The sequence below is a fragment of the Rattus norvegicus genome, chromosome 1 (assembly GCF_036323735.1).
Source record: "Rattus norvegicus strain BN/NHsdMcwi chromosome 1, GRCr8, whole genome shotgun sequence".
NCBI classification, from domain to species: domain Eukaryota; kingdom Metazoa; phylum Chordata; class Mammalia; order Rodentia; family Muridae; genus Rattus; species Rattus norvegicus.
Window position 1 is genome coordinate 166,986,933 of NC_086019.1, and position 14,135 is coordinate 167,001,067.

Genomic DNA, 14,135 nt, shown 5'->3' on the forward strand with positions numbered 1-14,135 from the left:
ATGTTCATATTTGCCCCATTTGCCTTTGTATGTGAATCACAAAATTGGAAATTAATAGAAATTTGATCATTCTATTCTACAGTTTTCCTCCTTGTTTTTAATTTCCTATGAAAATAGGATTTTCATAATATTAATCATAGGATTTTCATAATATTAATCAAAATAATATTGTTAAGGAAATTCGTTTATACAAATACAAATTCAGTTCTTTAGAAACATTTGTCCCTGTTCTTTCGATGACATGCTTACTTTTGATGTAACATTTACCAATATATTGATTATATATATATATATGTATATTTTTGACTAATTGTATATTTCATTTACAATTACTGATTTTGGGGTGTGTGTGTGTGTGTGTGTGTGTGTGTGTAGGTCAGGGAAGACATGTAGAAGAGAAAGGACAAATTTATGATGTGTGTTCCCTCTGTTGACTTTTATGTAGCTATCAGTGACTGACCTCAGGCCTCTGCCTTACACACACACACACATACACACACACACACACACGTGCGTGTACATATGTGTATATATGTATTTATGTTCAGTATTCAGTAAGTTGTTATTGTATGAGGTTTTATTTATTTATCCTTATAAGAGTTTTTATGGTTTGTTTATGTTTATTATAGCCTATCTTTCATTATATTCTTGTGAATATTGAAAAATAAAATTCTTTTGTTCATGAATTTTAGCATTCATCTTTAAGAATTGCATGTTTTGTCCCTTGCTCTGTCTCTGTCTCTGACTCTTGCTGTTGCCTTCTTGATCCTGCCCCCTCTCCCCATTCCCTTCCCCCTCACCGATGTGGCCCATGGCCAGTCTCTACTTGTCTACTCTTTCTCTTGCCTTTTTTTGCCTCTATTTTCCTCTTGACCCCTCCCCATGTCCTGAATAAATTCTCTTCTATACTAAAATAAAAATTGCTTGTTTTCTCCTTAGCAATTTTTCCCTTTTCAATATAAATATTTTCATATATGAAAAGTTTTTGTAATTACTCATGATTACAATTTTCTGTCTTTCTCACAAACACACACCCACACACATCTTTTAAAGATTCTAACTGCACATCTTTAAAATGTTTATAATATTTCATGTACTTTTTATCATATTGTTAACATTTTAAAAGCTGTCAGCAATCTATGAAAGCATGATTTTTTTTTTGTCTTTTTGATTCCCTGTTTAACTCTCAAATCATTCCGACTAAGCACTTTCAAAGTAGAATTTCAAAAAAGAGTATTCTGAAGTAGAAGTAAGAAAGTAGGAAACTCACTTGGGAGTGATAGAATAATTAAACACATTAATTTTTGCTTCAAAAAGGATTAAGGTCAAACACAGTATGATTGCTGTCAATCAGTTAACTTCAAGGTAAGAAAAATTTCCTGATTATCTAGTAAACCCAATATAATAACATGGATCATTAAAAGTGGAAAAGAGAAAGATAAGATTGAGAGGAGATGCAATGACAAAAGATGGCTACAGTCAAGTCATAATAGGAAGAATATTACTCCTGAAGCTTATCTTAAAACCCTTGAGCCAAGACTATGAGCAGACTATAGAAGATTGCAAAACAACATCTAGAAACATATTTTTTTAACAAACAGAACAAGAAATGCTGAATCTGTATTAAGTCATTAAAATTTTGGTTAATTGTACTCTATCAATATGTCAACGACGCTGCTGAGGGTACCTGGAAGAGAATGGGGGACAAGAAACGCGAAGAAGGACGCCAAAACAAGAGTCTGATCAAGGCAACAATTTTATTTTTTCCCAAGGCTGAATTTATACCATAACATGGGTAACAGAGGGAGGGGGGAAAGTAAGAAACATTTACGCAGGCCAAGGACACAGCATTCATGTGGTCAGGGAAACGGCTGATGTTGACAGGATGTTAGAAAGGTCACAGGTTTGTCATATCTATTGGTCAGCAGGATGTTGGTTTTCAGAAAGTTTACAGGTCATCACACTGGGCAACTTGACGTCAGATGTATTTCTCAGCAAGGCCACAACTTTATCATATCATTATTCATCTTGACCACCAGATTTGTATTAGTCTTCTGCAGCTGGCTGGGGATTTTCCATGAATCCAGTTATACTTAATTCTAACCATAATAATAACATCAATAATGGAGGGCATCAAGGGCATCGCTCCCAACATCAATAGAATACAGACATACCTGTTCTCTCAAAATCAACATTATAGCAAGTTGGGTGAAGGAAGAAGTAGGGAGAGATTTGTGATGTCTTGAGGTAAAACCTTTGCACTCAGAGCACTGAGCTGCAATGTTCCTTCATTTTGCTCTTGGTTTATAAGTCATGGATCATGAATTCTGAAGGGTGAGTGTCCCACATCCCTGTGTTTCATGGGCAAGCCCTCTAAGATGGAAACATGAATACCCAGGTGTGTAGCATCATCTTATATCCACTAAACTTATGCACTTTCCTCTGTATGATCAATGGCATTAGGTGAAAAGGTAATTATACTTACTTGAGAGACATAGTCACTCTGCAGGGAACTTTCAAAACTGAGACTAGTGAAATATGGACATTGTTTTATACTAATAGTTGGTAGACAGACAATAACAATAATAATAGTATGCATCTGCTAGATTTTTATCTTATTTCAATTACTGATAGAAATATCAATGAACAACCATGACATGGCTCAATGTAATAAAAATTTCTGTGAGTTTATGTTTTTTGGGATAATGCTAAAACTTTCATAATCTTGACATCATGGTAAACCACATAATATTGTATTGTTGGAATTTAAGAAATTGGTAGTGTGTTGATATACAGTTTGACACTATTGCTGACATGTATATTATGGTTATGTAGACAGCCTTTGAGAATTTCAGGCCAAAGAACTCAGAATAAATTTAAGTTCTCTATCATCCTGAGTGAGGTAACCCAATCACAGAAAAACACACATGTTATGCACTCACTAATAAGTGGATATTAGCTCAAAAGTTTGAACTACGCAAGATGCAATCCATGGACCACATGAAGTCAAGAAGAAGGATGACCAAAATGTGGATATTTCACTCCTTGTCAAAAATGGGGAAAAAATAACCATAGGAGGGGATAGGGAGGCAAAGCTTAGAGCAGAGACTGAAGGAACGGCCATTCAGAGCCTGCCCCACATGTGGTCCATATACATATACAGCAACCAAAAGTAGACAAGATTGATGAAGCTAAAAAGTGCATGCTGACAGGAACCGGATATAGATCTCTCCTGAGAGACACAGACAGGACATGTCAAATCAGAGGCAAATGCTAGCCCTCTTGGAGGAATTAGAGAAAGGATTGAAAGATCTGAAGGGCTTGCAACCTCATAAGAACAACAATGCCAGCCATCCAGAGCTTCCAGAGACTAAGCCACTACCCAAAGACTATACATGGACTGACCCATATCGCCAACTGCATATGTAGCAAAGGATGGCTTTTCTTGGCACCAATGGAAGAAGATGTCCTTGGCCCTGCCAAGGATGGCCCCCAGTGTAGGGGATTGTTGTGGGAGGGTGGTAAAGGGGAGTGGATGGGGAGGGGAACACTCTTAAAGACGGGGAAATGGAGGGGTTAGGAGGCTTATGGACAGGAAACCTGGAAATGGAATAACATTTGAAATGTAAATAAGAAACACACAATTAAGAAAAGAGAGAGAAAAAAGATTAAAAAATGTATAAGGTTAAACAGTTGAAGAAAACAAGATAGTTTTAACCTTGTATGTGTGACCCTACATCAGATCACAGGTTAATATTGTGTGTCAATAATTTAATGAGAAATATTTAATGAGGAAAGATTAATAGTTTTCTGGCCTTTTTGTTTTTAATTATTATTATCACTAGGTACTTCTAACGACCTGTTTTGGAGGTTATAGTTGAAGTACCAAGAACTATTCAACTAAGCAAATGGAATTCAGAAAAATGCAAACAGAAATTTTCTAATTTTGCTGTCCTTTAGACTCTGGATCTTTCTTTTGAGAGTATGAGTACAAAGAAAAGAGAAATGAGTGCTCTAATAGGGAAAGACAGGATACCTTCTGATTGTGGGAATGGGATGGAGATTTGGCTGTAAGGATATATTGGCTTAATGTGTATACATTTGAGAAACAGGTGGTCATTTTATTTTATAGTCTTATACAATATCCTGTGTATGTCCTCCATTGTTTGACACCTTGACACTCATCCTTTATATTACTCATTTTCACTGATGTGGAAGCTCTCTAATTAGTCATTGTTCAATGTCCATTCTCTTCATGTTTTCCGAATCTTGTGGTATCTATATATATTAATGCACTCCAAATTTTAGTATTGGATAAATGGCCCCAAATGAACACTGTATTTCACACAGCAGAATATTAAAAATAACTTTAAATCATTTAAATTGGTTGTTCCCCATAAACTGATGGCATGCCCTTGTTGTTGGAGTCAACATTTACATAAATCATTGAATATAGAGATATTGATCTGGTGACTACCTAGAGCCTTTACCCTATGAACTAGTGTTCATGGCACTGGAAGATACTTTGCATAGTATAAAAAGGAAGGGTAAGCACCAAACCAGCCACAAACCCTTTGATCTACAATGATGACCTGTTTACAAGATGTGCTAGTGTAATAGTGGCATAAAACTTGTGGAAGCATCGAACCTCCATCTGATTGGATTTGCGGTCCATTCCTTGAGATTGAATCCATCCTTGTATGCAGCTTGTACAGCTAAGAATTTGATACTGAATTGACCAGGGAAAAGGGGCAAACAGATTACTACTGTTCTGCTAAAGTAATAAAATGACACCTACAAACATTATACTATATAGATTAGTATACTTCATAGATTAGTTCCTTGCTCAGATATCATTAGAAACACTTCCTTTTGCAGTAGATGGATGCAAATACAGAGACGAACAGCCAGACAATGCAGGGAGTGTTGAGAGACCTTGGAACGCTAAGTCCTAAATCAGATATCTCTATCAGATTCCTTCCCTCAGGGCTCATGATACTTTGAGGGTGAGGAGGTAGAAAGACTGTAAGAGCTGGACAGGATGGAAACAAGAAACAGTCCTTCTAAACGTAGCAGGATCAAGACACATATAAACTCACAGACACTGTGGTAGCATGTCCAGGGCTTGCATGGGTCTGAAACAGAAGGAGTCCTAGTATTGACAGAAGAAGAGGACACAAACTTCCATAACAAACCCAGAAACTATCTCCAATTAATAACCACTTGCAAATGAAAATTAGTTTTCTCCAACAGAGTTTTAGTGGGCATACAAACTACTTTCTTTTAAAATATCAGCTATATATTTTTATTTTTTCTTTTTTATTTATTATTCTGTCATACAATAATATATCCCAACAGCAGTGTCCCTCCTTCCATTCTTCCCAGCTCCCCCTCATTTCTCTTCTCCCCCAGATTCACTTCTTTGTTTCCCTTCAGAAAAGAACAGGCCTCCCAGGGATATCAACTGAACATGGCATAGCAATGTAAGATAAGATTAGGCACAAACCCTCTATTCAAGACTGAATGAGGCATCCTGGTAGGAGGAAAAGGGTCCAAAACAACTTCCTCTTAAGAGTGGGCCTGACACAAAAAGCAAAACCAATGACATTTTTGGAGGATTTTGTGTCATAATGATTAGTCAGAGCATCTATCTATTCATTTTCCATTTCACTTTTCCTTTCTTTACATTTTATTATTATTGTTGTTACTATTATTATTTTACTATTGAGGTCTTTTGTGCATGTTGTATGGTTTCCCATGTTGTGTTTTTATGGAATTCAAATGTGTACTGATCTCCCCACACCTGGCTTTTGCTCTCTCTACATTAGATGGTGTCCCTTTTTGCTTTTTTTAATAAAGAATTTTTGATAAAGTATTTGCCTTGGAGTCATATCTGTTTGAAGATTATGGCTGTCACCAAATGTGTAACCAGTTTGCTTTCTTTGTGTTTCTATCATGAAACACTTTGCATCCTCTGGCCACAAACAATTTTTGTTTGTATAGTCAACAGGGTTTTTGCCCAAACAAACCAATATGAGTAAAAATCTAGGGAAAAATGCTTCTGAATTCATTTTGTGATGTCCAACTTCTGCAGGTGAACATCATGTAGTTAATATTCAGTGAGAATCCAATGGAAAAAATTAACTTTTCCTTTGTAAGCAGATGCCAATTGGAGGTAGCTGCTTAGTTAGGGATGGGAGCTCATGTCGACTTCCCCTTCTCAGTGCTGGGAGCCTGTCTGGCTTGAACTTGTGCAGATCATGTCTCAGTGAGCTCATATATGCATAAGTTGTACCTGGAAGACATCATTTTCTTGATGGCATCCATCATTCCTGACTCTTATAAATCTTCCTGCCTTCTCTTCCTCATAGCTTCCTAAGCCCTGAAGGGAAGGGTTTGATGAAAACAACCCATTTAGCACTGAATGTTCCAAAGTCACTCTTCACACACTGTCCCATTGTGGCTTTGTGTGTTAGTTCCTATCTACTGAAAGGAGTTTCCTGATTATGATTTAGTGAGGAACTGATCTACGGGTCTAGCAGAATATTCTTCCGAGTCATTTTATTGTTGTATTCCTTTAGCAGAAAAGTGGTATTTAGTTTTTACTAGACCCACAGTCTATCTAGTCCCTTCTGTTACAATAGAAGGCTTCTATAAAGATGGAGGAGGGGTGCACTAATTATAGGTATAATGACAATATTTAGAAAGAAGTTTGATACTATTTTTATTCTGTAAAATAGCAGTAATAGATGTTCCTCTAGGGTATAATGAACACTCCTGCCATGGATTCTTGGTCAGGTTTGCAAATATGAATTTCTGCCTGTAGAGTGGGAATTTATAAACCACAAAGCTTTGGTTATCCACCACATTTGTGTCACCATTGCACTAATGGATGCACATTGCCAGGCAGTAGTTAGCAGAGATCATAACCCGGTAAAAAATCATGATCCCACCTCAAGGCCTGTATATTACCTTCTGGCACAATGTAAGCTAGCCAGGATAAAGGAAGTTGTTACGTCAGTCTCTGCTTGATTTCTTCACATTCTATGACTAAAATATGTGGTGTCTCCATCAATAGACCTTTATAATCAACTTCTAGTAGAAGAACAAAAGAAATGGTACTAGTTCATTTTAATTAATTTATTATGTGTTATTTTATTTATTTTATTTTTAAATCTCTGGGATCCTCCATTCATAATCACCAACTTGTAAGAAATGATCTAACAAGTAACACTTTAAGTTCAGTTTGGTAACTTAAGCCTGACTCATTAGAGAATTTTCTCTGCAGAGCTTCAATTTGATCATACTAGAAGTCACCCCATTCTATCTTGGAAAGTTACCCCATAAATTTTGTGGAGAACTTTCTGTCCATGCATTCGTCACACACTCTAGATTGGTAGAAAGATTTCCAGACACACATCATGTGCACAGAAGCAAATGTCTCTTTCTTTTGGAACATGTACTGAAGTTTTAACTCACATCCCAAAGCACTGTTACTCCTTAAGTAAGAAGCTTGTCTAATGAAGTTATTTTTACCAAGAATGTGACAAGATTCTGGCTCTCGGGAACACTTTTCATCATCTGTGCATCATATTGATGAACCATTTTACTGGGAAAGGTAGGATGCAGAAGAAGAAGGCTGAACAGCAATGTACAAAAGATTTTGTGTATGTTATGAACTTTAAAGGCAGTGAAATCAGAATTTAAGAATGATACCTAGCCCACCTTCCTCTGAGAACATGTATATTGGACATTCAACAATTTTGGCAGATTTTTACATATTCTTATTACCTTGAGCCAGCTATTATAGTCATTTGGAGTTTAAATTATTATAAAATGGAATATCTGAATCACTATATAAATATATATGCATATATATAGTGCAATAAAAATAAAACAAAATACAATAATAAATTTTTATTATTCCAAAGTTTTACATCTAACAGAACTAGCAAGGTTGTCCTTTGTTATGGGTAAGAACTAATTGTCAACTTGATCGAAGGGTTATGGGGACATGATAGGGAGTTTGTGGCTGGGAAACTGGGAAAGGGGATAACATTTGAAATGTAAATTTAAAAATATCCAATTAAAAAAAAGAGAATACAGTGATTTAAATAAAACATCCACACTCTCCCTGATAATGGTATCTTCTAAGAAGTTATGAATTCCTTCATCCACTATGCCACAAAATTTCCAGGGTTTACTGGGAAAATAATATCTAATTTTAGTGACTTTAAGATTATCAATGTCTCCTAATAAAAACACAAACCTCCATAATAATTTTTTTAGTAAGAAAAACTGTGCTTTAAACTCACATATTTTCTCTCATCCTTTAAAAATTATATAGGATGCAATGTTCCCATCCAAAGGAAAGAAACAGACTAAATGTGAAACAGAGGCTGAAGAAAAGACCATCCAGAGACTGGCCCACTTAGGGATCCATCCCGTCTGCAGATGCCAAACCCTTATATTACTTCTGTTGCCAAGAAGCTCTTGCTAACAGGGACCTGGTATAGCTTTCCTTGAGAGGTTCTACCAGCACCTGACCAATACAAATGCAGATACTCACAGCTAACCGTCAGACTGCCCTTGTGGACCTCAATGACAGAGCTAGGGGAAGGACTGAAGGAGCTGAAGGGGATTGCAACATCATAGGAAGAACAAGGTCAACTAACCAGACCACTCAGAGATCCCAGAGACTAAACCACCAACCAAAGAGTATAGGCAGAGGTATCCATGGCTCTGGATACATATGTAGGAGAGGATGGCCTTATCTGACATCAATGGGAGGGGAGGCTCTTGGTCCTGTAGAGTTTTGATGGCCCAGTGTAGGAGGATGATAGAGTAGTGAAGCAGGAGTAGATAAGTGGGTGGAGAAGCAGGCTCACAGAGGCAAAGGGGGAGGAGGAGAGGGAAAATGTCATGAGGGTTATGGAGGGAGAGCAGAGAAGGGGGTATCATTTGAAACGTAAATGAATAAAATGATTAATAAAAATAATAAAAATATATAAGAGATGAAAATGTGTATTAAATAATGTGTTGTTACAGGACACAGATGTAATAATAATAATCTTTGACAGCCATGTCTATAAGAAAGTGTATTTCTGAGAACTTTGTTGAAATTTAGTTGTAGATAAAATTAAGATTATAATAAAATTAGGATATCGAAACAACATAGACTTAGATTGCTGTTTGTCTACTCATTGGCCAATAGAATACACAAATGTACAACCACTGACCATTTCCTATTTGTGAACATTATGTTAAATGAAGTTGTATAAGTTAAGTGATGAAACACACAAAACACGTGTAAAAACTTAAATCCAGTAAACAATTGTCAAATTTTCTCATTATTTTATTTTGAGAGATGAAGCTCTTGCCTTATATTTTCATCTAGTCAATAGAAAATTTATGTGTTTCTCCATTCACATAGTGAAAAAGGCAGAAAACTTAAAAATCATGGAAATCAGAATGGAATTTCCATTGTAGTGTTTCCTTCTCTGTAGTTACATTTGAGCACATACATGCTATGGGTAGTCTTTTTAATATGATTTTTATAATTTCTGCATAATTATGGTAAGATTCACTCATGAGAAACAATAAACCCTAGTAACAAAACCAAACGATACAGTAACAGTCGAAGAGTAAAGTGTTTTACCAGCAAATTCACAAAAATGTGTCCAGGAACAGACTTCTTCCAAATCATAATATAATCCTGAAATGTATAATAACGACCTCAAAAGAGTAGCATAATATGATGAATGGAAAAACAAAATGGCATATCTATACAAAATGTACAAAATGGGACAAATTTTGGGACATTATTATTTATTTTTATTAATAAAAATCATTTTATTAAACATTTAAAAGGGATTTTAACACACATATATTGCCATTAAGCAAATATTAAAATATGTAATTGTGTAATGTAGTGAACAATAAGAAACTTGTTAATATGATTTGTTAATATGTGGTTAATAGCCAACCACAGATGTCACATGTCATTACCATTTTTAAGATCCCCCTATTCTCATTCTCGCTCTGATTTATATCACGTCCTATAAATGTTGATGTATGATTTCAGTTGTGGAAATAAGTATTTTCATAGTTAATTCTATTTGAGATTGCAGCAATCCCATAACTCTTTACTGTAATTAATGATGTTATTAAGAAAAGTATGCACTTATTACATAATATGTGATGACATGTAATATATATAAATATATTTCCTGGGTATTACTCTTATGGAGACAAATGTACACAGAACACTATGCATGTTAAAAACAATATCAACCCAAACATTTTGAAGATATAAAATAAACAATGCCAGGTAATTCTAATAGTAAAATGTTAGTATCAGAAGTCAGAACTTATACTCTTATATAAAAAACAAACTACATGGACATGTTTATACCTGGAAAACCAACTACATTGGCAGAGCTATGCCCACTGGAAACAGTGAAAATCCTGAAGCCAGCACAGCTGCTTGACCAGGTTCCAGCAAAGTTGAGCTGTATGTTACAATCACTGTCATTCTCTCTCTTGCTTTTGGGTTTTGGACTCTGCAAGTTGGATTCTTGGGGAAATTCTACATAATTAATTTTATATCTTTTCCAGAGAAAAGAATGTCTGAGTCTTTCTTAAGACATGTCTAAACATAATTTTATCGGGTCACTATTTGGAGGTCTTTCTTCTGATCTGTAGATTGTTATACACAGATAAGTGCTAGTGAGCTGGGAATCCCTAGATGGGCTATTATTGCAGAGATCTTGTGGTATCTGCCCATGAGCAAACTCAAACAGTATAATTGGTGCGGAGTAAACAGAAACTCTGTTTGGATAGGGGGAAAGGTTACAGATACAAGACTTTCCTTTAGAATGCACTTAGAGCTCTGAAATTGTAGTTTAAAGAAAAGGGTCACATATGGCACACTTCTGGAGGAATAGAACACTGTAAGTGAGATTCTTTTCCTACTTTATAGCATAGATGATGAAACATATAGTAAAAGAAGTTAGGAATTAGTATTTGCTATTCATAGGAAGGTCTCTTCAGATATTTCTGTTCGTCTGCACTGCTTTTAAAATGCAAACCCCTACAGCCTACGAGCAGGCTGTCATACAATAAATGTTTGCTTTGGAGGAGACATTCTTTAGATACTTTAAATTTGAGTTATAGGGCTGATAATAAAAATAAAACCTGGTTTGTATGTATTTTCAAATTATGGCTAAACTTGTAAACCTGGACATGTAAGGAAAAATCAATCCCGTAATCTGTATTTCTTGGATAATCATTAGTCTGTCTCGGTTCTGTGAAGCCTGTATAAATAAAGCAGTGCAAATTGATAGTCAGAGCTGCAAGATTCCTGGGCCTCTTAAACCCTACCCCTCCCTCACCTCCCTGACTCCTTATTTACTCTGCAGGCCTCCCTGTTAGCAATGTGCCAGCTGGGGAAGGTTCCTGGTACTAAATGCTCTCAACATTGTCATAATTTAAAATCTTTAAATGTGGATATTTAGCTCCAATCATCACTTGGACATTTTCCTTGTCCTCTGATAGATAGGGCACAATTTTAAGTGTACCGATTTTTAGATTAGTTGATAAAGATCCCCTGAAAAACAAAGGATGGACATTAAGGTAGGTACAAGCAGGAAATAATCACACCTTCTAGAGAGGACTGTAAAGTGCTGTCTAAATGTCCAAGTGAAGGTAAGTAAAATCTATCCTTCTGCAATGCTTCTTGCTTGTTTTATAAACCTGGTTTTTAAACATATCTAGATTCATGTTTCTCAGAGTGTAACGCGCAGGCACTTACGTTAACTCAAATATTTAAATAAACTTCATAATAATCTGACTGATTAGATTTAAATGATCATGTGAAACCAGAAAAATGAGGCTCTCTGGGCTGGACTGATGGCTCAGTGGTTAAGACTGTTCATTCAGGAAGCAGGCTTAGGTGTGATTCCTAGTAATAACATGGTGGCTAACATCTATCCACATATTCAATTCCAAAAGATAGGATGTCCTCTTTGAACTGTGCGGGCACTGTGCATGCAAAGAGTGCACATAGATTGACATGCAAGAAAATTATCCATAAACAAAAATTCTAGAAAATAATAAAGTGAGGCCACATTTTGAAATAAAACAATTAAGACCTCCAAATTGGATTAGTTATATTTTGTGTTGAAAGTGTTCTTGAAATTCTAAGAAAATCATTAAGTAGAAATGACATTTGGATCAGTAACTTTTTCAGAAAACAACACAATCACTTGATTCTAGAAAACAAAGGATCTTAATAAAGACAAGTAAAATCAAAAGCATAATATTTCTTTTGCTGTTACTCAACAGCAAAATAAGTTCAAAGTCTTTGGAAATGAAACAATTTAAGGAACCTGTCTCTTATCTTCTTTGTTCTTACACCATAAATAATGGGGTCTAACATGGGTGGTACGAGAAGATACATATTGGCCACAAGTATGTGTACATGTGCATCCACTTTGTGCCCAAACCTATGGGTGAGGAAGGAGAAGAAGGCTGGGGTATAGAACACTAAGATAACACAGACATGTGAGCCACAGGTGCCCAGAGTTTTGAGTCTGGCATCCTTGGAAGGAAGATGGAAGACTGTGTTGAGTATGAGAACATAAGAGCAAATGATCAGTATGAAGTCCACCCCACCAGTGAGGAAGGCCACAATGAGGCTGTAAGCTCTGCGGATGCTCGTCTCAGCACAGGCGATCTTGATGAGGGCCATGAACTCACAGTAGGTATGGGAAATTATATTAGTCTTGCAATAGGGAAGCCAACGTAGCAAGAAAGGGTGAGGACTGAGAAAGGCTGCTCCACGAAGTACAATAGCCAGACCCATTGCCCCAGTTACAGTGCGTGTCAGAATAGCTGAGTGTCTTAATGGGTTACAAATGGCTACATAACGGTCAAAGGCCATTCCTACAAGGAAACCAGACTCCATGGTCGAGCAAGAGTGAATTAGGAAGATCTGAGTGAGGCAAGCTTCAAAGCGAATCTCTCCATCATGAAACCAGAAGAGACTGAGAAGTTTGGGAACAGCTGTGGTGCACACCACAAGGTCGGCCACTGCCAACATGCAGAGAAAAAGGTACATTGGCTCATGGAGGCTGGAGTCTGTCTTGATGATGAACAGAAGTGAGCTGTTTCCCACTAATGCCAAAATATAGCCCATGCAAAAAGGGATGGAGATCCATATGTGTGCTGCCTCCAACCCAGGAATACCAATGAGGATGAAGGTTGAGGGATGGATATTAGTTTCATTGTATGTTAACATGATGAGTATCAAAAGTTTGTGGATGTTACCTTGAAAGAAATAATAATAATTTATAAAATATTTAAGAGGAAGTCAATATAGGTGACTATATTCCACAGAACTACTGGAATTCTTGTAAATGTATACGTACAAATTATTTCATCTTATATGGAATCAACTAAAGTTGTAGTTATTCTGTTTTTAAAACAGCATCACCAAACTTCAGATTTAGATTTTTTAACCGTGAAGTCTTTGAAAATCATGTTACTTCTTTAATGAAATAAATTTAATTCTTATATCTTCCATGCAGTGAAGAACCTTAATGCCTTTTATCTATATGTCATCATCTATATTTTTATTGCTATATTATTTTGCATTACTTTTGCTTTTTAAAAAGTGAACTAGAAATTAGTGTGTGAGAATCATGATTATAGAAGAATAAACATTAGTCATAGAAGACATATGAGAGATAAAAGGAGATATCCTGTGCAGAATTTACGACTTTTAGATCTCAGCAAATGTTTTAGTAAATGCCAGTTGATATGTTACTTAGAATTTTGACACAGGACAATAAATACTTAGGAAAATGTGTCAATGCTATGAAATGATTGGAAGAAGACATGTGTACATCTGCCTGATTATTATTAATGTGATATCAAAACTAGGATGAGGACAGAGGAAGAAGATGATCAAGGCAGAACATTTTTCTTGACCCTTCACTGGCTGCAGAATTGATATTCACTCTTTAGCTTATGTGATTTATTTATTGCATAAATTTGATTGTAATAGGTGGTCTCTCCTCCCATAATTTCCTTTTATGTATCAGATTAGTCAGGTGATTTGCTCTCCTGTACAT

The 14,135-nt window shown here is 36.0% G+C and overlaps 1 protein-coding gene across 2 annotated transcripts; it reads right to left on the reverse strand.

The window, feature by feature from the left end:
* Nucleotides 1-12,355: 12,355 nt before the first annotated feature.
* Or52s1b (olfactory receptor family 52 subfamily S member 1B) lies at nucleotides 12,356-14,135 on the reverse strand. 2 transcript variants are annotated; one of them, XM_006229914.1, is made up of 2 exons: nucleotides 14,108-14,135; nucleotides 12,356-13,305 (listed from the first exon to the last, which is right to left on the reverse strand). In XM_006229914.1, the coding sequence occupies exons 1-2, from the start codon at nucleotides 14,133-14,135 to the stop codon at nucleotides 12,356-12,358; spliced, it is 978 nt and encodes a 325-aa protein (XP_006229976.1). The 2 variants fall into 2 exon arrangements, with proteins under 2 accessions (XP_006229976.1, NP_001001282.1); NM_001001282.1 differs by lacking the exon at nucleotides 14,108-14,135 and having other exon boundaries at nucleotides 12,356-13,300.

Bases quoted from the DNA above. Each gene is read 5' to 3' on its own strand.
- Or52s1b (XM_006229914.1), bottom strand. From the start codon at position 14,135: ATGTACAGGAGAGCAAATCACCTGACTA. The intron at 13,306-14,107 runs ATCTGATACATA...AACTTTTGATAC, and splicing joins GAGAGCAAATCACCTGACTA to TCATCATGTTAACATACAAT.